Genomic DNA, 23,640 nt, shown 5'->3' on the forward strand with positions numbered 1-23,640 from the left:
TGAATGTGCGTGAATCAGAGCAATATAACCTGGACATACACATTAAATTTAGTTTCAGTTTAGACTTATTTATTTTACAACGACTGTGAAACAAGTTATACAACATTATATTAATCATTCTCGTTGGCACGATTTTACGCGAGAGTGTGGTCTTGTGTTGTGGGGGAAACCGGAGTACCCGGGAGGAAACCGACTGGTCCGGCTTGGTGACCACATACACATTAATGCAATGCATCGGTATATATTATAATATTGTATTTTTGTACCAATGTAACCTCCAATATATGTGTAATGCTCTCAATATATGTGTAGCCCTGTGAATATTTCAACATTCTTTAAAAGTGTTGTCTGCTGCATTTCTCATATTTTGTGTTGTCTGCTTCCCTTGATTGATATTTGATGTTGTGAGAATAGCAATCTGCAGGGTTTTGGCGCATTTTACTTATTTGGTTTTAACTGAGATCTGGAGTCATTTCCATGGAGCATTTCTATGTTAGGTATGTATAAAATGAATTCTAGGGAGTTCTTTTAATTGCAATATGTTGTATTGGTTGTGCATTTTGTATTTTTGGAAGGTTTGAGTTGAGAGATACAGGGCTGTCAGACTTTTCAACCCCTTTGTCATTTGTGAAATCAAAGACTTTTCAACCCCTTTGTCATTTCAACCCCTAAAAGTACTAAGACTTTTCAACCCCACCTTAAACAAAGACTTTTCAACCCCAAATAAACGAAGACTTTTCAACCCCTTAATTTCTCACCTTTTTAAGAAAATAACTACAACAGTAAACAATTTATTTTGAAATTTCTTTTAAAAATTAAGAATATCTTAAGACTAAAATATAACAAACAAAAAATATGTAATACATACAAAATATACATAGTTGAAACACATGATATTACAATAATTCATTAAATATTTACATTGAAATAAATTTAAAAATGTTTGTCTGTTCATTTAGCTAATTAGTCACTTAGCCATAAATATTCCCTATCTCCCTTAGGAAATCCTCACACAATATATTATGTGCATGGTACTGCTCCATCAATTAATTGAAACAGCGTTTGTTTTTCTTTTAGTTTTTTTTTAAACACTTTTTTAAAAACATTTTGTGATCAATAAAAAAGACAATAAAATGAGTTGAACTTTAAATAAAATTCTTCATAATATTTCAAAATATCATGATTTAGCAGACAATGTTTAAGAAATACAAAAGTATACATTGAGTTCAAAGATGTTAAAAATGTATTATAGATTGAGTTCCAAATACTTTCAAATTACATAAGTGTAATATAAGAATAAGGACATTCTATTATAAAGTGGTATATATGTAAAAAAAACAACGCTATAAGCATTGTATTGTCTTTTCATATATGCAATTAAAGAATGGAATGAAGATCGCACATTCATTAATGGGCAACAATTATTGTGTGAGATGGTCATAAATTCCTAAGGGATTAAGGGGCTTCATAACATATTTTATTGAGGTTATAGTAACTTGAAAGTGACAGTTTATTAAGGTTCTAATATCATGGCCATCATTCCAAACTATGAGCAGCTTGATACACTTTGTGTATGATTTTCAGGATTTAAAACCAAACAAAAAATATATTTTATTTATTTATACCCGCAAACTCTGTATTTTTAGATAATACATTATCAAGAATTAAAATCAAACTGTACTGAAATAGCAATATGGTACTACAAAAAAAGTTTCCACTGTTGACCTTTTTAAAAAGCAATGAAAGTTTTATAAATGTTCAAATTCAGGTTTTTATTGGTCCCGTAAATTCTTCTTTGCATTCATTTTCTTTTGCAATTATTCAAATTTGTTATGTAAAGAACACAATTATGGTAATAACATTGTACATAATATATGTGAATTTGCTGAGATATGTAATATCCTTCAGAATAATACAACAATTGCATGTTCGGAGTAACCAGGCACCAAAATCTTACTTTACTGTACCATTGTTAATGTTCGGAATATTATTTTGAAAAACCTAACCATCAAGTGCTTAGTAAATCAAGGCAAAGCCTTTGTAAATTTCATCCAATACTTTGGAGAAAAGTGTAACAAATAAGCCACACAAATCTCTAATTGTATTTCAATAACAACTGGTAAAGTTTCTTGCAAAACAATGAAAAAGACAACACCTGGCTGACAAAAATAATAGGGGTTGAAAAGTCTTCAATATGGCTATCAAAATATTCAACTAGGGGTTGAAAAGTCTTTGATTTAGGGGTTGAAAAGTCTAAACAGGTAGGGGTTGAACAGTCTTTAAAATAAGGGTTGAAAAGTCTAAGGGTTGAAAAGTCTTCATTTTGAGAAGGGGTTGAAAAGTCTTGGGGTTGAAAAATCCTGCTCCCAGATACAGAGGTTGCCAGTGAGAACACTCAGTTCCATAAACTTGTAAGTGTACTGTATGTAGCTGCAGATGTCATTAATGTTTTGTTGTTGTTGTCATGTGTTTTACCTTTCTATTGAATGTCATTTGTCTCAGTAGTTGTTTGTTAATACGGACCACTAAGCACTTTACGATATTGTATGAGATAAATCTATTCTTTAACATTTTATGTATTATAACTAAATGTGATGTTGCATATTACTTAATATTGTTTGTTATATTTTAGTGTGTAGAATCATCAGATTCAACTGTAATGTACTGGAGCCATTGTAATATGTGAATCATATAAACAGTAAAAAACTAGAAAGCATTAATTTAGTCTTTGTTTTTCTAACAATTGTCCCTTGATAAGAAAAGAAGCTATCACAAATCTGATGTCACATGTAGCTCCAATCACAGTTATTTGATAGCAATGAACTCCTGCCTTTGTGTCATGTGACCTGAAATTATTTAAGTTAAATGTCGCTAAATGTATTTCATGTCATACGACACCAAAGCGTGTTGCTCAAAGAGATGCATGAACCTACACTAATGAAAGTTCGTAAAAATGTTGGTGGGTCACCCCGTGGTGTTAAAGGTGCAAACTATATATTTCTTGTAAGTACAATTTAACCACTAAGCTAACGTTTACAATGCTACCAGATTATAGTTTCTTGTAAGTCTGGTTAGTTTTATGCTTACAGTAAACATACTTTTCAGACCAGAGATGTATTGTGCACGTGCATCAAGCTGCTGTGGAGCCATGTACAGTAGATGTTATGCAGGGTCTTCGTAAAACTCCCGGGTGAAGTTATTCCTATATATTGGGTTGCTAAAAAAAAAATGAACATTAGAAATGAGTAGTTTATGACAATGTTACTTTGATAAGAAACATCTGTTTGTATATTTGACTGTAAATCTTTCACTGTCTAACTGTATTCCCTGTCCAGTCAACCAATAAGTGGCCCCTATATTCCCCCACTGACCGTCCCCGTCCCCAATAACAGCATCCCGCCCCCGGCCTGCCGCCCTGTCCCCTCGCCTGCAGCCCCGTCTCTCCAAACAGCCCTCTGTCCTCCCGCCAGGACCCTGCCCCATCCCGCAAACTAAACTCGCACCCCATCCCCTGCCTGCCTCCGTCCTGCGCCCCCCCTCCTCCCGCGCCCCCCCCCCTCCTCCCGCCAGGTCCCCGCCCCACCCCCATATGCCGCCCCATCCCCAAACTCACACCCCGTCCCCCGCCTCCCCCCGTCCCGCGCCTCCCCCCTCCCACCAGGACCCCGCTCTACCCCCATATGCCGCCCCATCCCCCAAACTCGCACCCTGTCCCCCGCCTGCCCCGGTCCCACGCCTCCCCCCTGCCAGCCCACCCACACCCCCGCCTGCCAGCCCCGTCCTGCCCCACCTCCTGACCTGTTGTCCACTTCTTTCCAAACCTTTTCCCACCATAAGTTATTTCATATTAATGAAGGGCCGGCCAGATAAGTATTACCCTCTTTGGCAGACTGATGTGTAGCCACATTATGTGCTGAAGACAGAGAAATCAGTTGTATAATTCAACATTATTTTATGACAGCATACATTGTATTTGTATAATACTGAATTTATCATTTTCTCATTCCTCTCATTGGAGATGACAACTTCCAAGAAAATGACCTCGGTGGCAAATGTCTTGATAGTCTTGGGAATCCAGGGTCAATCTGGAATCATGCTCACAACAGTTACATAGACCAGAGGCTTGGATGTAAGGTAATGTTAATGTATATAAAATATAAAAGCACAAGATTAAGCGTAAACAATCTAACCGTTACTTTAACGTCATTATTCATTTTAGAGTTGTCACTATATGCCCCTTCTGTATATGACCTACTAGACTAAGTAGATTAGACCTTGCATATTTCTGATACCTTACGCAGTTGTACTAGTGCTCGGCTAGGCTTACCGTAGTACAAAACATGTTATTCATATTGTGGCCACATCTTAGTAATTTGAGGCCAATCCTAAGTAACTTGGGGCCACTACTGAATAGCTTTTCCGTGCCACTACTGAGTACATTCAGGCCACTACTTAGTAACTTGATGCACTACTTATTAACTTGTGGCCACTATTAGGAACTTAAGGCCTTTCTAAGTAACTTGAGGCCACTATTTAGTAACTTGAGGCCACAACTTAGTTACTTGAGGCCACAACTTAGTAACTTGAGGCCACTATTTAGTAACTTGAGGCCACTACTTAGTTACTTGAAGCCACAACTTTAAGTAACTTGAAGCCACAACTTAGTTACTTGAAGCCACAACTTAGTTACTTGAAGCCACAACTTAGTTACTTGAGGCCACAACTTAGTAACTTGAGGCCACAACTTAGTAACTTGAGGCCACTACTTAGTTACTTGAAGCCACAACTTTAAGTAACTTGAAGCCACAACTTAGTTACTTGAAGCCACAACTTAGTTACTTGAAGCCACAACTTAGTTACTTGAGGCCACAACTTAGTAACTTGAGGCCACAACTTAGTAACTTGAATCCACAACTTAGTTACTTGAAGCCACAACTTAGTTACTTGAAGCCACAACTTAGTTACTTGAGGCCACAACTTAGTAACTTGAGGCCACTATTTAGTAACTTGAGGCCACTACTTAGTTACTTGAAGCCACAACTTTAAGTAACTTGAAGCCACAACTTAGTTACTTGAAGCCACAACTTAGTTACTTGAAGCCACAACTTAGTTACTTGAGGCCACAACTTAGTTACTTGAGGCCACAACTTAGTAACTTGAGGCCACAACTGAGTAACTTGAGGCCACAACTTAGTTACTTGAGGCCACAACTTAGTAACTTGAAGCCACAACTTAGTAACTTGAGGCCACAACATAGTTACTTGAGTCCACAACTTAGTAACTTGAGGCCACAACTTAGTAACTTGAGGCCACAACTTAGTTACTTGAGGCCACAACTTAGTTACTTGAGTCCAGAACTTAGTAACTTGAGGCCACAACTTAGTAACTTAAGGCCACAACTTAGTTACTTGAGGCCACAACTTAGTAACTTGAGGACACAACTTAGTAACTTGTGGTCACGACTTAGTCACTTGAGGCCGCAACTTAGTTACTTGTGGTCACGACTTAGTTTAATCATGGAGGCGTGTAATAAGATTATGTGACGATGTAGGCGGGCGGCGTCTAATAAAAAATTAAAGCAAAATTCAACCTTCTTTATCCTCTATAGTTATCTTGATAAAACTGTCTGAAAATTTCATTTGTCAGAATAAAATATATGGCTATAATGTTGTTTCCCATTAACCATTTGTCTGTATCCTTTGTACTATGAGAAAAATTATCAATTTGTTTGCAGAAGCTATTCGACCAGATGACCGTCAGCATCGTTGAAGTTGACAATGTCTCCTGTATGTATCCAATGATTACAGCGGTGGCCAGATCTCTTGCAGGATGAATAGCGACGTTGACAGTGCAGCACAATGCAGAGTGAGTTCACGATATGTGGTTACTGGTGACACAAATGCACATATTAATATAAATATTAATCAAGGTTAAGTATACTAGTGCATAGTATATCAGTATATATATATTGATGATACATGTTTAGAATATCTAATGTTCTGGGGCGTACCCAGTAGTCGAAGTTAGAGGAGGCTTAACTTAAACGTAACCTTTTGACCTGCCCCCTCTCTTCCAGATAACTGATATATATATATATATATATATATATATGGTTCAGACTGTTGACAGGGGGATGCCGATATATTCCCACGAAAATTTTAACAATTTCTAGTCTGAAATGGTGCGGATTGGTGTGTTATGTTACCCTTTTTTCTTGTATTGATATATAAAAAACTCCGATGATTTTAGAGCGCTCCTCCCCCTTTTTGACCATTAGTTGACTTTTATCTGCCTTTAAAGGATACCTGGGTTGGGGAATAAAAACAATATCAATAATAAAATTGACAAAAAAAACAACAACAATCTTGTAATCATGTGGCAAAGTTCAATATCTCAACTGATTTCATCTTGTTGGGTGTGTAAGATTGTTTATACTTGCCCTCGGGCCTTGCTCATTCAGCGATTGCTCCCTTAAGAATATTAGTCATTTCAATTTTTGGAGCATGCTGTGCACAGACAGAATGTAACCCTGGTTTGAGCTTCCCTGGTTCTTTAACGTGCATCAGTGTATAGCACTGACCCCCATTTGACGTCCCTGCAGCGAGATAATTAGTATGTTTAGTGATGCGACAGGGAATAAATACATTCGACCCCTGGATTGAAAGTGAATTGTTTATAATTAACAACTAGACCAAGGTTCTGCTACAAATTTCGTCTGATGACATCATGCTTTATATATGCTACTTAGGCACCATTATCAAGCAGCACCACATCTTCCAGACATAGATTGTCTCGGTGTAGCCTTTTGCACAGCCCTGATGTCCTGAACACGTGTGCATCATGGCACGTCAGACCGGCCAACTGGCATTGACACTTGTGAACAATCCTGGGAAAATAATGATTTAGTTATTTACCAATTAGCTTAACAGCACGTTCAGTCTTACAATTTTATGACATGATTATAAACAACATTCGCCTTTTTAGCTCAACTATTCGAAAGTAGGTGGGCTATTCTACTCGCCCCAGCGTCAGCGTCCGGTTAAAGTTTTAGGGCAATTTGGGATTTTCACATATAAGTCCAATACCTTACATTCAATTGAGTTAATACTTCACACAGTTGTTCAGGGCCATCACATGATGAGGTTAGATAACTCCATATTATTCTTTTCACAGATTATGGCCCCTGATTGACTCTGAAACTTAGGTTAAAGTTTTAGGGCAAGTTGGAATATTTATTAATAACTTCTATATCCTTTGTTCAATTGACTTAATACTTCACACAGTTGTTCAGGACCATCACCCAATGAGGTTACATAACTCCATATCCTTAATACAAGTTATGGCCCCTGATTGACTTAGGTTAATGTTTTAGGCAAGTAAAAGTTAATGGCAAGTTGGGATTTTAATAACTTCTATACCGTTCATTAAATGCACTTAATAAAATTCAAAATTATTTACGACCATCTTACAACAAGAAACATAACTTCGTTTTAAGCCTAAATACCAGTTATGGCCCTTGATTTTTTTCTTTTGCCTGTGGTTAGCGTAACCTGAAAACTAGGGGATGGAATTTAACAAAATTTCATACAAAGGTTAAGCACAGTGAGAGTTCAGTGAACCATAACTCTATATCCCATAATCACAGAGCCATTTTCCTTTTTCTTTTTCTATTGACCAGAGGCGGTGCAAAACTTAAAAACAACTGGATTTAATTAAATCTAACGTCATACCCTGATGGAATATAATAAGGAAATGCCGGATTTAAGAACCATAACTCTATTTTAGCTAATTTCAGAGTTATTTCACTTTGTTTCTTCATCTTGTCATGAGATTTATTTGAACACTACTAAACAGAATTTAATCAAACTGCATACTATGGTAGAGCATAATGAGAGGTACAGTGGACAGGAACCATAACTCTATTTCACCTAAAAACAGTTATTGCCCTTTGCTATTTTATTCTATCTGGAGCATAGCTCAAAAACTACTGGATGTAACTGAATTAAAATTCATACAGTGATTGAACATAATGCAAGAAAGTGCAGTATGGAACAACCATCTTTCTATTAGAACTTTTTACAGAATAATTGTCCTTTTCACTTTTCCTTGTCCGGAGCATAACTTTAAAACTATTTGATGAAATTCATTAAACTTTACACTTTGGTAAAGCACAGTGATTGGAAGGACAGTAAAAACAAGAGCCATAACTATATTTTATCCTACTAGAGTTATTGGCCATTGTTACTTTTTAACTCGACTATTCGAGGAATATGGAGAGCTATACTACTCAACCAAGCGTCGGCGTTGGCGTCACACCTTGATTCAGATATTGCATACAAGCAGTCATAGGTTAATATCTCAGCAATTACTTGAGGAATTGCATTGATACTTGATACAATGTTACTCAACCATCCAACCTACTTACTTTGCTTGTTACCACTTTAGTCAATACCTCAGCGAATACATCCTGTATTGCATTAAAGCTTTACACACATGCTCCCAACCTTTTAACCTTACTCTTTAATCAAGTAAGATAACTCTATCTTTCATATTATATATCTTTGCCCCTTTATTTTGCGACTTAATCCTGGTGAGGTCTTGCATGTTAGCAAACATAGGATAATATAATATCTTAGCAATTACTTGATGTATTGAGTTTTTATACAATGGTATTCAACCTTCCAACGTTATTGAATAAACGTCCAAGTTAGATAACTGTATTTTGCAAATAATGGCCCTTTATTATTAGACTAAAAAATCTGGTTAAAATGTTCCATGTAAATACATTTATGTTAATATCTCAGCACATCATGTATTGCATTGAAATCAATTAAATCTAACAGTGATCCAACCATGTTTCGCCAAAATTGTTCAATCCTTACACTGAAAAAAGGCGGAATAGTCGAGTGGCTGTCTCTGTGACACCTCCTGTTCTTGTCCGGAGAATAATTTGAAAACTAATGAAAGGACTACAAGAACCATAACTTCTTTTCAGCTCATCACAGAGTTATTGTTCTTTGTTACTTTTCCTTGCCCGAAGCATAACTTGATAAATAAAGGATCAAATTTATTTAGCCCAATGAGAGGAAGTGCAGTGTAGTGAAGTGTACAAGAACCAAAACTCTATTACAGCGAACTACTAACCCTTTGTTTACATTTCCTTATCATCAGCGTAACTTCTGACTTACTCAAATGAGATTCAAATAAATAACTCAGTTTTGTTATGGCCTCTTTTCAAAGAAACAGATTGCAATTCCTGTGTCAAGGCGGCATTCATCACTCCAATGACAACACTAGTACAAAGACAGTTATTATACCCCCGACAAACGAAGTTTTAAGGGGGTATATTGGAGTCACCCTGAGGTCGGTCGTTTGTCAGTCAGTCGGTCCGTTGCAATTTACCTTTTCCAGAGCATAACTTAAAAACTACTGGATGGAATTGGATTAAACTTCATAAAATGGTAAAGCATAATGAGAGGAAGTGCAGTGTACAAAAACCATAACTCTATTTTAGCCAATTACAGAGTTTTGCCCTTTGTTACTTTTTCTTGTCTGGAGCATAACTTGAAAACTATTGGATGGAATTTAATAAAACTTCATACAGTGGTACAGCTGAATGAGAAGGAGTTCAGTGTACATGAATCACTACACTATTTTATCAAATTACAGAGTTATTGCCTTTTTCTGTTGTTTTTTTTGTCAAACTTGTGTCCAGACAGTAACTTGAAAGGTACTTAAGATGGAATAGCATAAAACTCCATACAATGATAAATCATAATGAGAGGCAGCGTTCGGGGGTATTAATCACCTTCAGAGCTCTAGTTAAAGATTGATATTTCAAGATGTTTTAAATGGTTATTCGTTTGGAGAATAAAACTATTTAGAATCCAATAAAATCTAATTATGTATTATATTGTTGCAGGTGGATGCGTTGCTGTGCAGTGTGTCCTCGGATATGAACCTGACAAGAAGCCCTATCTGCAAGTCCCTCATGCAGAAAGGCGACAACTCGCTACAGGTAAGTGAAGTTTGGGTTTAAAAAGAAAATATGTATACTGTAAATGACTGGGTATAAGACGATAGGGGGTATAAGACACAGACAAAAAAATCCGTAAAAAATCTGAGAAAAAACCTTTTAATCTATGTTTTGGGTTAAAGCACGCATAGAAAATATTGTACAGGTTTGTTTTTGAAATGTCAACAACTACAGAAAAGAATAAAGGTTGCGGAAATGTGCGAAAAAACAAGACCATTATCGCATCAGTTTGTAGTATTGGTATGTTAAACAGAACTAAAGGCAGTGCGAGATTTTCACACCTTATCATACAACTGACAAAAAATATTTTGACAGTGCCAAGCTTTGCTTTTTAGCTCACCTGTCACATAGTGACAAGGTGAGCTTTTGTGATCACAATTTGTCCGTCGTCAGTCCGTCGTCCGTCCGTCCGTAAACTTTTACTTTTAACGACATCTCCTCATAAACTGCTTAGCTAATTTCATCCAAACTTCACAGGATTGTTCCTTGGGTGGTCCCCTTTGAAAATTGTTCAAAGAATTGAATTCCATGCAGAACTCTGGTTGCCATGGCAACGGAAAGGAAAAACTTAAAAAATCTTCTTCTCCCAAACCACAAGGCTTAGACTGTTGATATTTGGTAGGTAGGATCACCAAATGGTCCCCTACCAAGATTGTTCAAATTATGGCCCTTGGGTCAAAATTGGCCCTGCCCCGGGGGGTCATGGGTTTTCTCTATATGTTTATAGTGAAAACTTAAAAAATCTTCTCCTCTGAACTTACTTGGACTAGAGCTTAGATATTTGGCTTGATTCATTGTCTAGTGGACCTTTACAAAGATTGTTCAAATAATGGCCTTGGGTTCAAAATTGGCCCCGTCCCGCGGGGGGGGGGGGGTCATGGGTATTTTCTATATGTTTATAGTTAAAACTTCAAAAATCTTCTCCTCTGAACTTACTTGGCCTAGAGCTTAGATATTTGGCATGTTTCATCGTCTAGTGGACCTCTACAAAGATTGTTCAAATTATGGCCCTGGGGTCAAAATTGGCCCTGCCCCAGGGGGTCATGGGTATTCTCTATATGTTTATAGTTAAAACTTCAAAAATCTTCTCCTCTGAACTTACTTGGCCTAGAGCTTAGATATTTGGCATGATTCATCGTCTAGTGGAACTTAACAAAGATTTTTCAAATTATGGCCTTGGGGTCAAAATTGGCCCCGCCCCCCGGGGGGTCATGGGTTTTCTCTATATGTTTATAGTTAAAACTTCAAAAATCTTCTCCTCTGAACTTACTTGGCCTAGAGCTTAGATATTTGGCATGATTCATCGTCTAGTGGACCTCTACAAAGTTTGTTCAAATTATGGCCCTGGGGTCAAAATTGGCCCCGCCCCGGGGGGTCATGGGTATTTTCTATATGTTTATAGTTAAAACTTCAAAAATCTTCTCCTCTTAACTTACTTGGACTAGAGCTAAGATATTTGGCATGATTCATCGTCTAGTGGACCTCTACATAGATTATTCAAATTATGGCCCTGGGGTCAAAATTGGCCCCGCCCCCTGGGGGGTCATGGGTTTTCTCTATATGTTTATAGTGAAAACTTAAAAAATCATCTCCTCTGAACTTACTTTGCCTAGAGCTTAGATGTTTGGCATGATTCATCGTCTAGTGGACCTCTACAAAGATTGTTCAAATTATGGCCTTGTGTTCAAAATTGGCCCCACCCCAGGGGGTCATGGGTATTTTCTATATGTTTATAGTTAAAACTTCAAAAATCTTCTCCTTTGAACTTACTTGGCCTAGAGCTTAGATATTTGGCATGATTCATCGTCTAGTGGAGGGGCTGATGGGTTTTCTCTATATGTGTTATAGTGAAACTTAAAAAATCTTCTCCGAACCTGAGTTCATTAATAAAAGCAATTAAACTAATTCTTGTTGTTCATTCACCAGACTCCATGTTATCATCACTGTTCAACATATCATCCTTTTACTTGATATACTCCATAAGTCCTAGCTTATTCTAGACTTCTAAAAAACCTTAACTACTTTAAAACATTCAGATTTCTTATCAAACCAATGTGCAATATATGACGGGTGAGCAATTCAAGGCCATTTATATGTATGTTTAATTATTGTTCAATTCAATTTATTATTCAAAATAGTATTGAATAACTTTAATCAAAAAATATTTTTGTTTAAATTATAAACGTCTTGCGATATACCCTATCCCGAACTTCAACTGCCGTTTTAACCCGTATATATTCAATCAATATGAGGCGAGTAACATCCCTTTCTACATAAATCTAAAACTCTCGGCTTGATATCGACCTCGGAAAAAAAGTTGTTACTGGGTATTATATGCAGGCATTTTTTACATCGAAATCTGAGGGAAAAAAGTGTGTCTTAAATACCCAGTCATTTACGGTATATATAAATGAAAATGCTGATGATTTTAGTTAATGATGGTTATGAAGTCAAAATGAACCTAAAAGGGAGTGCCGCCGCCAAGAGACTTGGCGATTTATGTATGAATAACATTTTCTTAAGAAAACCCAGCTGTACTAAAGGATTTTTCTACTTAATTATTTCGTTTTATCGAATGTATTTTTTAAAATGCCTCGTACCTAATTGGCATGGTAGAATGTAATGTGTATAAACAGGTTTGAAAAACCTTAATGTAATAAAGCTTATTATACACCGAGAATCTGGGGACTTCATGGGAGTTGTGTTTGTTGTGTCCCTTCCGGTGAAAAAAATATTGTGTTGTATGTAGCTCCAAAAGAATTGCACCTACACACATAAAACTTCATAAGTATGTTGGCCAGCATGGGATATTGTTCACCTGCCATTTCTGTCACATTGAACTCGGTCTAACATGTTATGGCCCCATGATATTGTAAAAATGATCTTAAAAAACTGTGTTGCATATAGCTGTTAATGTATTGCACTAACACTCCTGAAACTTCATATGAATGTTGGTCAGCATGGACTGTTGCCCACCTGCCATTTCTTTCACACTGCACTAGGTCTTCCAAGAATTGGCCATACACTTTGTAAAAAATAGTCTGAATAGCTTTTGAATGCATGAAGTACTAAAAGTATTGTACTCTGTAGGATGCCTTAAATGTTCATGAAACTTTATAGAAATGTTGGTTAGCATGGGCTGAGGTGCACCTGCCATTTCTTTCACATATAAATATGTCTTACAATACTTATTGCCTTTGACTTTGTACATTGACTGTTGTAAATGGTCTTAAAATGGTCACTCATTAATTTCACAACTCATCATTTAACCATTCCTGTGTCCAGATGGCATATGTTTTTTTTTGGTCATGATTGTGTTAGTTAAATCATTCGATTGCAAGGTGAATGTAAGCAGAAATACAACTATGAACTCCAAGTTGGGAGGGTTGCGGAGATATCAGGGGGCAAGTCGCCATGTAAAACCATCTTTCTCACCCATCTACCCACATATGAGGAGTCCAGCACTGCTGAACAGGTATAAACATTTTTTTTGTAATTCACTTTGCAAAGCGCTTTTGATTAAACTATAGGATCCAAGCTCTGATGCATTTTAAAAACAAGTAAAATTGAATTGTTTTGAATTTTTGCTTGACTATAAATGAAATATATTTTACAAATAAGCCACAAACCATTAATTTCTCAACTCTCTAAAATAAGAAATACTTACGATGAATTTGCTGAACATAACACTCACTTTTCCCCATTACAGAGTCTTATAGACATCCTACAGCAGGTTTTCCAGCTGGCCAACTTAAAGAAATTGCGCTTCCTGGCAATCCCTGCCTTGGGGACGGGCTACCTAAACTACCCCAACACTATAACTGCACGTTGCATGTATGACGCAGTGCTGGACTGGGCTGCTAAAAACCCAAAGGCTTCACTGAAAATCGTCCGGTTTGTGATATATAACAAGGACACAGAAGCACAGCAGGTGACAGCATTTTTTCAACTTGATTTTAATAAAAAAGTTAGGGATCTGTTTAAATTTATGCCGCATCAAATCATATCTTTTCTTCAAAGCTTATCAGTTTTGACTAACGTTATACACTTGTCAGTAATACTAAAGGCATTCTTATTTTATAACATGTTTGTAAACACAACTTACAGTTTCCAACAAACCTGACCCTTTGTTAAAGTATAAATAATAGAAAAGGAATTTCCATGTCAGGCTTACAGCATCTGTCACCTGCGTTGCCAGGGTCGTGAGGCGAGACTTCAGCGACATTTCCTCAGTGACGGGACAGTGATTGCCACACCAAATTCTGGAGCCAAATATAGGATGGTTAAAGATGGTAGGTGGCTATTGCTTTAGAAATGTTGTAAAATAGAATGCATGTTACATATAAGTGATATAAGTGAATAATCTTATTAAGGAAAGACATTTTTCGGAAATGGGGCAGTGGTGACCACACCCAACATGGGGACCAACTTAAGCAATAAGCGATGGTGGGTTGCCATTGCTCTGTTGCCCATTGTGAGCATACCTGTTATCTGTTAGGGGACTGACATGTACCTGACAAGCATTCCAAATTATCCATTTTATCTTTTAATTAATATTCAGATACGGTTTTCAGTAACCATTTTAAGCCTACACATCTGAAGGTAAATCTTTTTCATAATATTAAACATTTTATCATAGAGGTATGTTTTTGCAATTCACAAAGTTTTAGAATGTCTAGGTATATTTATTTGTCCACTGTTTGTTGAAGGTTCCAAGGGTCAAGGTACTTTATGCCAATATTCCACACAGAACATCCTTTATACCAATCTCCTAACCCCTCCCCAGGCAGTTTACATGCTCCGTCAGGGAAAACACACTGCTTTCAAAGCTGCATTCGCAACTATTTATTTAACACTTCTGTTGTACATGGTTGTAATTTTTTGAGGGGTTAATTTTTTACTCTTTATTGTGCATCAATAAGGTCTCAACTTCAACCTTAGTCAAACATTAAATTTAAGGTACTGGTAGCTTTCGGATGATCACATATTGCTAATGTTTAACCTTGCAGAGTTGGTCAAATAAAAATTCCACAAAATACAAGCAATTTACATACTAGTGTCAATAACCTTTTTCTTTGTTTAGATCATTTTTGTGTCGCCTGAAAAGACGACATATAGGGGTTACTTTTGTCGGCGGTGGCGTCCGCGTCCCATTTTCGCTTGTCCGGGGTATATCTCCTAAACTATTAGTGGTATCAACTTGAAATTTCATATGTAGATAAGTCAGAAGTTTACATAATTCATTGATCGGATATACTAGATAATCATAATACAAATATAATACAAAATTGAGTATAAATGGAGGAAACTATTAAGTTTGTTAACAATCAAAATATTTAATAAATAGCCTTCTGACCAGGTGGGTATGGGAATTTCAAAATGTAATTAATATAAGCTTTGATAAAGTTTGATCTGCAAAACTAAAATGAATGGAAATTTTTTATTCCACCAGGATGTGTGCTGGTGCCAATACAGCTTAACGTCAGCATTGGAGACATACTGACAACGAAGGCAGAAGCCATTGTGAATGGGGTTGGTTCTGGGTTCGAGATGAATGGAGTCATTGCTCAAGCTTTGCTCAAGAAATGCCCTAACATCCTGCCTGAATGCCAGCAGAAGAGTAAGATCTTACAGGAATATTTTACAGTTACCTGTTTGCAACATATTGTTTAAGTAAGATTTTATAATTTAAGTTTATAGTTTAATTTTGAGCCTCCTCCTCCCCCCTAAAAAAATAACAAAAAAACACAACAAAAACAAACAAATAAATAACAAACCCACACTATAACATGTTTTTCAGAGGATGATCTGAAAAAGAATGGAGTTGAGATGACCAAAGTGGAAGGTCTGTCTGCTTCCTGTGTGATCCATGTGATGTGGCAGGTCTCGCTCTCTAACTGGAGGTCAAAGATGACTGCCTGTCTGAAGAAGGCTCATAAACACAGCCTCAAGAGTGTGGCCTTCCCAGTGTTGGGTTCAGGTGGGTAATTTTGTCCTGTGTGGGGTGGCTGGTGGCTCTCTCTTAGTGGATATCCAAGATTGCTGTGGGGTGAGAGTGGTATAGTGATATAGGTCTCCGCCTATCACCCAAGAGGACAAGGGTTCAAGCCCCACAAGGGGTACTTTGTCATAGCCTCAATAAGAACACAGTACTGGTTTCTGCCCAGAAAAAGGACAAGAGAGTGATTCATAGCAGCTATCAGATGACTACAATTGAGCAAAAATAAATTAGTATAAACAAAGGGTGCTGCCCTTTTAAATCACCCTTGCAAACTAAGTCTTGCCCATACTGGTAAATCTCAGACCAATTAGTGAATAAAAAATGCATAGGGTTGCACAATCCGACTTCTTTCATCATACTTAATCAGAAAAATCAATGAATAGTGGCTAAGTGAGTGAGGGCTCTTTAATAGGGGAAAAGTAAATAGCTGCAGTAAATGGCTAATTAAAAAGAAATATTATTGTGTTTTGTGTGAAAGTTATAATAGATTATTGATGACCTTTGGGTGTCGAAAATTAAATTATTTTTGAAAATAATTACCGGTATGGGCGTCTGAATTCCTAGAGTGTCCAAACTCTAAGGTGAATTACGGTAGCTGCAGTAAATGGCTAAATAAAAAGAAAAATTATTCTATTTTGTGTCAATGCTCAAGATTGTATATAATTCAAGATATCTCTGTTTTCAGACAACATGGTAGATCCGAGAATCCTTGCACCTGGGGTTTTGTCTCAAGCTGAACTAAGTCAAACAAAGAGTTATGGCCCATTCATTAGCAAAAATTGGCATTTCTCGACTTGAGTCACTCAAATCTCCAATACTGAATAAACAGATGACATGAAAGTTTAAGGGAATGTTGTTGGGGTGATGAAGTTGTGTACCTGGGGTTTTAACCTTGGACAAACAAGAAGTCATAGTTGCATAATCCTTTAATACCAGGCTATTTTGACCAATTTCAGTTAATTGGAATTTTTCATTGCTCTAAAAGAGATCAACATATTTATTATACCCCCACAAACGAAGTTTGAGGGGGTATATAGGAGTGAGCTTGTCGGTCGGTCTGTCTGTCGGTCGGTCGGTCTGTCGGTTTTCATGGTTTCCGGACGATAACTCATGAAAGGCTTGACAGATTTAAAAAAAAATTGGTACACAGGTGTAACATCAGAAGATACAGGTCAAGTTCGATATTGGGGCCGGTGGGGCCAAGGCCAAGGTCACTGTTACTAAAAATAGAAAAACGGTTTCCGGACGATAACTCATGAAAGGCTTGACAGATTTGAAAAAAATTTGGTACACAGGTGTAACATCAGAAGATACAGGTTAAGTTCGATATTGAGGCTGGTGGGGCCAAGGTCAAGGTCACTGTTACTAAAAATAGAAAAACGGTTTCCGGACGATAACTCATGAAAGGCTTGACAGATTTGAAAAAAATTTGGTACACAGGTGTAACATCAGAAGATACAGGTCAAGTTCGATATTGGGGCTGGTGGGGCCAAGGTCAAGGTCACTGTTACTAAAAATAGAAAAACGGTTTCCGGACGATAACTCATGAAAGGCTTGACAGATTTGAAAATGTTTTGGTACACAGGTGTAACATCAGAAGATACAGGTCAAGTTCGATATTGGGGCTGGTGGGGCCAAGGTCAAGGTCACTGTTACTAAAAATAGAAAAACGGTTTCCGGACGATAACTCATGAAAGGCTTGACAGATTTGGAAAAAATTTGGTACACAGGTGTAACATCAGAAGATACAGGTCAAGTTCGATATTGGGGCCGGTGGGGCCAAGGTCAAGGTCACTGTTACTAAAAATAGAAAAACGGTTTCCGGACGATAACACATGAACGGCTTGACAGATTTGAAAAATATTTGGTACACAGAACTGGTGTAACATCAGAAGATACATGTCAAGTTCGATATTGGGGCTGGTGGGGCCAAGGTCAAGGTCACTGTTACTAAAAAAAGAAAAACGGTTTCAGGACGATAACTCATGAAAGGCTAAACGGATTTGAACAATTTTTGGTACACAGGTGAAACATCAGAAGATACAGATCAAGTTCGATATTGGGGCTGGTGGGGTTAAGGTCACTGTTACTAAAAATAGAAAAACGGTTTCCGGACGATAACTCATGAAAGGCTTGACAGATTTGAACATTTTTTGGTACACAGGTGTAACATCAGAAGATACAGGTCAAGTTCGATATTGGGGCTGGTGGGGCCAAGGTCAAGGTCACTGTTACTAAAAATAGAAAAATGGTTTCTGCTTCATAACTTTAATTGGGCATGAGATATTGTGATGAAACTTGCTGTTCCAGCCTGCAAGACCTTCCTCCCAGACCATTTGTACATCATGGCGCAGGTCACACGCGCCCCCTTCAAGAAGCGCAATCATCTTAGTCTGTTCCAGCCTGCAAGACCTTCCTCCCAGACCATTTGTACATCACGGCGCAGGTCACACGCGCCCCCTTCAAGAAACGCAATCATCTTTGTCTGTTCCAGCCTGCAAGACCTTCCTCCCAGACCATTTGTACATCACGGCGCAGGTCACACGCGCACCCTTCAAGAAACGCAATCATCTTAGTCTGTTCCAGCCTGCAAGACCTTCCTCCCAGACCATTTGTACATCACGGCGCAGGTCACACGCGCCCCCTTCAAGAAACGCAATCATCTTAGTCTGTTCCAGCCTGCAAGACCTTCCTCCCAGACCATTTGTACATCACGGCGCAGGTCACACGCGCCCCCTTCAAGAAACGCAATCATCTTAGTCTGTTCCAGCCTGCAAGACCTTCCTCCCAGACCATTTGTACATCACGGCGCAGGTCACACGCGCCCCCTTCAAGAAACGCAATCATCTTAGTCTGTTCCAGCCTGCAAGACCTTCCTCCCAGACCATTTGTACATCACGGCGCAGGTCACACGCGCCCCTTCAAGAAACGCAATCATCTTAGTCTGTTCCACCCTGCAAGACCTTCCTCCCAGACCATTTGTACATCACGGCGCAGGACAAACGCGCCCCCTTCAAGAAACGCAATCATCTTAGTCTGTTCCAGCCTGCAAGACCTTCCTCCCAGACCATTTGTACATCACGGCGCAGGTCACACGCGCCCCCTTCAAGAAACGCAATCATCTTAGTCTGTTCCAGCCTGCAAGACCTTCCTCCCAGACCATTTGTACATCACGGCGCAGGACAAACGCGCCCCCTTCAAGAAACGCAATCATCTTAGTCTGTTCCACCCTGCAAGACCTTCCTCCCAGACCATTTGTACATCACGGCGCAGGTCACACGCGCCCCCTTCCAGAAACGCAATCATCTTAGTCTGTTCCAGCCTGCAAGACCTTCCTCCCAGACCATTTGTACATCACGGCGCAGGTCACACGCGCCCCCTTCAAGAAACGCAATCATCTTAGTCTGTTCCAGCCTGCAATACCTTCCTCCCAGACCATTTGTACATCACGGCGCAGGACACACGCGCCCCCTTCAAGAAACGCAATCATCTTAGTCTGTTCCAGCCTGCAAGACCTTCCTCCCAGACCATTTGTACATCACGGCGCAGGACACACGCGCCCCCTTCAAGAAACGCAATCATCTTAGTCTGTTCCATCCTGCAAGACCTTCCTCCCAGACCATTTGTACATCACGGCGCAGGTCACACGCGCCCCCTTCAAGAAACGCAATCATCTTAGTCTGTTCCAGCCTGCAAGACCTTCCTCCCAGACCATTTGTACATCACGGCGCAGGTCACACGCGCCCCCTTCAAGAAACGCAATCATCTTAGTCTGTTCCAGCCTGCAAGACCTTCCTCCCAGACCATTTGTACATCACGGCGCAGGTCACACGCGCCCCCTTCAAGAAACACAATCATCTTAGGCTTTTCCAGCCTGCAAGACCTTCCTCCCAGACCATTTGTACATCACGGCGCAGGACACACGCGCCCCCTTCAAGAAACGCAATCATCTTAGTCTGTTCCAGCCTGCAAGACCTTCCTCCCAGACCATTTGTACATCACGGCGCAGGTCACACGCGCCCCTTTCAAGAAACGCAATCATCTTAGTCTGTTCCAGCCTGCAAGACCTTCCGCCCAGACCATTTGTACATCAAGGCGCAGGTCACACGCGCCCCCTTCAAGAAACGCAATCATCTTAGTCTGTTCCAGCCTGCAAGACCTTCCTCCCAGACCATTTGTACATCACGGCGCAGGTCACACGCGCCCCCTTCAAGAAACGCAATCATCTTAGTCTGTTCCAGCCTGCAAGACCTTCCTCCCAGACCATTTGTACATCACGGCGCAGGTCACACGCGCCCCCTTCAAGAAACGCAATCATCTTAGTCTGTTCCAGCCTGCAAGACCTTCCTCCCAGACCATTTGTACATCACGGCGCAGGTCACACGCGCCCCCTTCAAGAAACGCAATCATCTTAGTCTTTTCCAGCCTGCAAGACCTTCCTCCCAGACCATTTGTACATCACGGCGCAGGTCACACGCGCCCCCTTCAAGAAACGCAATCATCTTTGTCTGTTCCAGCCTGCAAGACCTTCCTCCCAGACCATTTGTACATCACGGCGCAGGTCACACGCGCCCCCTTCAAGAAACGCAATCATCTTAGTCTGTTCCAGCCTGCAAGACCTTCCTCCCAGACCATTTGTACATCACGGCGCAGGTCACACGCGCCCCCTTCAAGAAACGCAATCATCTTAGTCTGTTCCAGCCTGCAAGACCTTCCTCCCAGACCATTTGTACATCACGGCGCAGGTCACACGCGCCCCCTTCAAGAAACGCTATCATCTTAGTCTGTTCCAGCCTGCAAGACCTTCCTCCCAGACCATTTGTACATCACGGCGCAGGTCACACGCGCCCCCTTCAAGAAACGCAATCATCTTAGTCTGTTCCAGCTTGCAAGACCTTCCTCCCAGACCATTTGTACATCACGGCGCAGGACACACGCGCCCCCTTCAAGAAACGCAATCATCTTAGTCTGTTCCAGCCTGCAAGACCTTCCTCCCAGACCATTTGTACATCACGGCGCAGGTCACACGCGCCCCCTTCAAGAAACGCAATCATTTTAGTCTGTTCCAGCCTGCAAGACCTTCCTCCCAGACCATTTGTACATCACGGCGCAGGTCACACGCGCCCCCTTCAAGAAACGCAATCATCTTAGTCTGTTCCAGCCTGCAAGACCTTCCTCCCAGACCATTTGTACATCACGGCGCAGGTCACACGCGCCCCCTTCAAGAAACGCAATCATCTTAGTCTGTTCCAGCCTGCAAGACCTTCCTCCCAGACCATTTGTACATCACGGCCAAGGTCACACGCGCCCCCTTCAAGAAACGCAATCATCTTAGTCTTTTCCAGCCTGCAAGACCTTCCTCCCAGACCATTTGTACATCACGGCGCAGGTCACACGCGCCCCCTTCAAGAAACGCAATCATCTTAGTCTTTTCCAGCCTGCAAGACCTTCCTCCCAGACCATTTATACATCACGGCGTCAACAATGCAGAACTCCGGTAATATGTTTTGAAATACATTTTTTTTTATATTTTAGTGTCTTTTTCGCCTGCGTGGCATTACTGACATATCGGGATTGCATTGTACGGCTAGTAACAGATACCGTTCTTTATTTAAGGTCAATTGGCCATGGTCAAGGTCATTGTGCGAATACAAAGTATTGGCGTTTCCGATATTTAACTTTAAACAACTTGGCGAATAGCCTTTAAAGCTGCACTCTCACAGACTGAACGTTTTGACAACTTTTTTATTTTTTATCTTGAAACGAGCCGATTTTTGCGAAAATACATGAAAATCAGTTACTTAGGAATGCTGACAAAAAATTAGATTGCAGATTTTTATATTCAAGTTCAAAACCTGATGTTATAATTATTTTTCTTAAACAGTTAGTACCGTTTTAATCCATAAAACATTTATTTTCCTAAACAAATATGAAAAACTGCGATATGATCTTTTGTGAGCAATCTTTTATTACTGGTTTGCAGATATTTATGCAAAAATTTGCTCTTTCCAAGACAAAAAAAGTTGTCAAAACGGTCAATCTGTGAGAGTACAGCTTTTTTAATGTTGGTATGCACATTGATCATTTTCAATATCTCACTCGTAAAGACATTTGTGGCAGCAGTCTAATGGCAAGGTCATGGTCATCTTTACTGGAACAATTAGTCTGAAAGCCTGGAATGCCCACTTTTTATGATCAGTCCTGATGATCTACTATTTCGGCAATCCCGAGTGGCAACAAACTCGATTAGCAGGATTTAAGTTTTAACTCAGTTTGATAAAAAGCGAAAAGCTAGATAATTAAAACTTTATTTTACAATGATTTTGAAGAAAGTTAGATGTCTGTGTACATGATGTAGCACGAGGGTGTGGTCTTGTGTGGGGGAATCGGCAAACCTGATAGAACCCCTTGTCCAGCTTGGTAATTACAAACCAATTTTGCATGCACCCAAGCCGGAAATCGAACCCGGGTTGAGACAAACATATTTATGCAAACTTCAACAAACAGCCGAGTATGTTGCAATCTACAACTAACAACCTTTAATATTTTACTTGCAGCCTGGTGCGTGCCGTCCTATTACGAAGAGCAGTGCTTGGAGCAGACATGAGACCAGCACCCTTCGGGACGTCGGTTGAAATCCCCCGCCAATCACAAAATATGGCCAAGAAAGACCTTCTACTGGTGAGATTCTAGGAATGATGATTACCTTTTTCCTGGAAGAAATTGTCCTTTGTCCTAATATTTTTTTTTTCGCTTTAACGTCAGTTCCTGGATCCGTTCCTAAACTGTTTACCTACTACCAGCACATTGTTTTACAATTACTGCCTTTTCCAGCGATTGTGTCTTCTAAATTCTAATTTATTCCTTAGCAACTATCTACATCCATATCTACCACTGACTTCATAAGCAACCATTGTCAAGGCAGTAGTCTGCTGCCATTGCCATCACATCCATTGTCCATGTGAACAACTGGCTTACAATGTCTTGACTTGAGGAACAGTACTGATTTCCCTTTACAATAACCAACCTCCTTAATTAGCAATCATCATATATCTTGGCAACCACTTACTCCCTAACTAACAGCAACATCCTTACTCACCATTGACATATTGTTTATTTTAATCAAATGAGCAATATAGGGCTATTTCGACCCTCTTGTTGTAAACTATATGCTTACTTTTTGTATCATACATTTCCAGCATCACGGAGAAAAGGCCAGGATAACGATTCAAGTACAGACACCAGAGAAGTGCCTACCCATCCCCGCCATCGAAAAAATACAATGAATATCATTATGCATTTGAACTTAAAACAGCATTAATAGTCACACAACAAACACAATGCTTGTTCTGACTGCTGCAGCTATTCTACTACAAGACAGTGAACATTTTGTGGTTATTTCAGTGCAAATGATTCCTTCACTTCAAGAACTAGCTTTGCTTATCAAGTGGAAAAACGTGTTATCCATCATTTGGAACTCCTCGGCCATTTCTTATTGAAAACAACCTCGCATGTTTGCCAGTTCATGAGAAGAATTAGTTCGTAAAATTTTAGGTAATATTATTTATTAAATGTAGTGTTTTGGCGTGTTTTTATATCTCAC

At 39.4% G+C, this 23,640-nt stretch overlaps 1 protein-coding gene and 1 long non-coding RNA gene across 2 annotated transcripts; both read left to right on the forward strand.

The window, feature by feature from the left end:
- Window positions 1-3,793: 3,793 nt before the first annotated feature.
- On the forward strand, window positions 3,794-17,237 carry LOC128241829 (protein mono-ADP-ribosyltransferase PARP9-like). Its single transcript, XM_052958919.1, has 9 exons — window positions 3,794-4,134; window positions 5,735-5,865; window positions 9,923-10,018; window positions 13,378-13,511; window positions 13,746-13,967; window positions 14,205-14,328; window positions 15,489-15,656; window positions 15,837-16,016; window positions 16,723-17,237. The coding sequence occupies exons 2-9, from the start codon at window positions 5,859-5,861 to the stop codon at window positions 16,833-16,835; spliced, it is 1,044 nt and encodes a 347-aa protein (XP_052814879.1). The 5' UTR covers window positions 3,794-4,134; window positions 5,735-5,858; the 3' UTR covers window positions 16,836-17,237.
- Window positions 17,238-21,166: 3,929 nt separating this feature from the next.
- LOC128240106 (uncharacterized) lies at window positions 21,167-23,373 on the forward strand. The gene is made up of 3 exons (XR_008262043.1): window positions 21,167-21,534; window positions 22,595-22,718; window positions 23,237-23,373. It is a non-coding gene; the product is annotated as an uncharacterized LOC128240106 (long non-coding RNA).
- Window positions 23,374-23,640: the final 267 nt, after the last annotated feature.

Source organism: Mya arenaria, chromosome 7, assembly GCF_026914265.1.
Source record: "Mya arenaria isolate MELC-2E11 chromosome 7, ASM2691426v1".
Classification (NCBI taxonomy): domain Eukaryota; kingdom Metazoa; phylum Mollusca; class Bivalvia; order Myida; family Myidae; genus Mya; species Mya arenaria.

Coding starts and splice junctions, on each gene's coding strand:
- LOC128241829 (XM_052958919.1), top strand. Junction 13,968..14,204: donor AGGACACAGAAGCACAGCAG/GTGACAGCATTT, acceptor TTTCCATGTCAG/GCTTACAGCATCTGTCACCT. Junction 14,329..15,488: donor ATATAGGATGGTTAAAGATG/GTAGGTGGCTAT, acceptor TTATTCCACCAG/GATGTGTGCTGGTGCCAATA.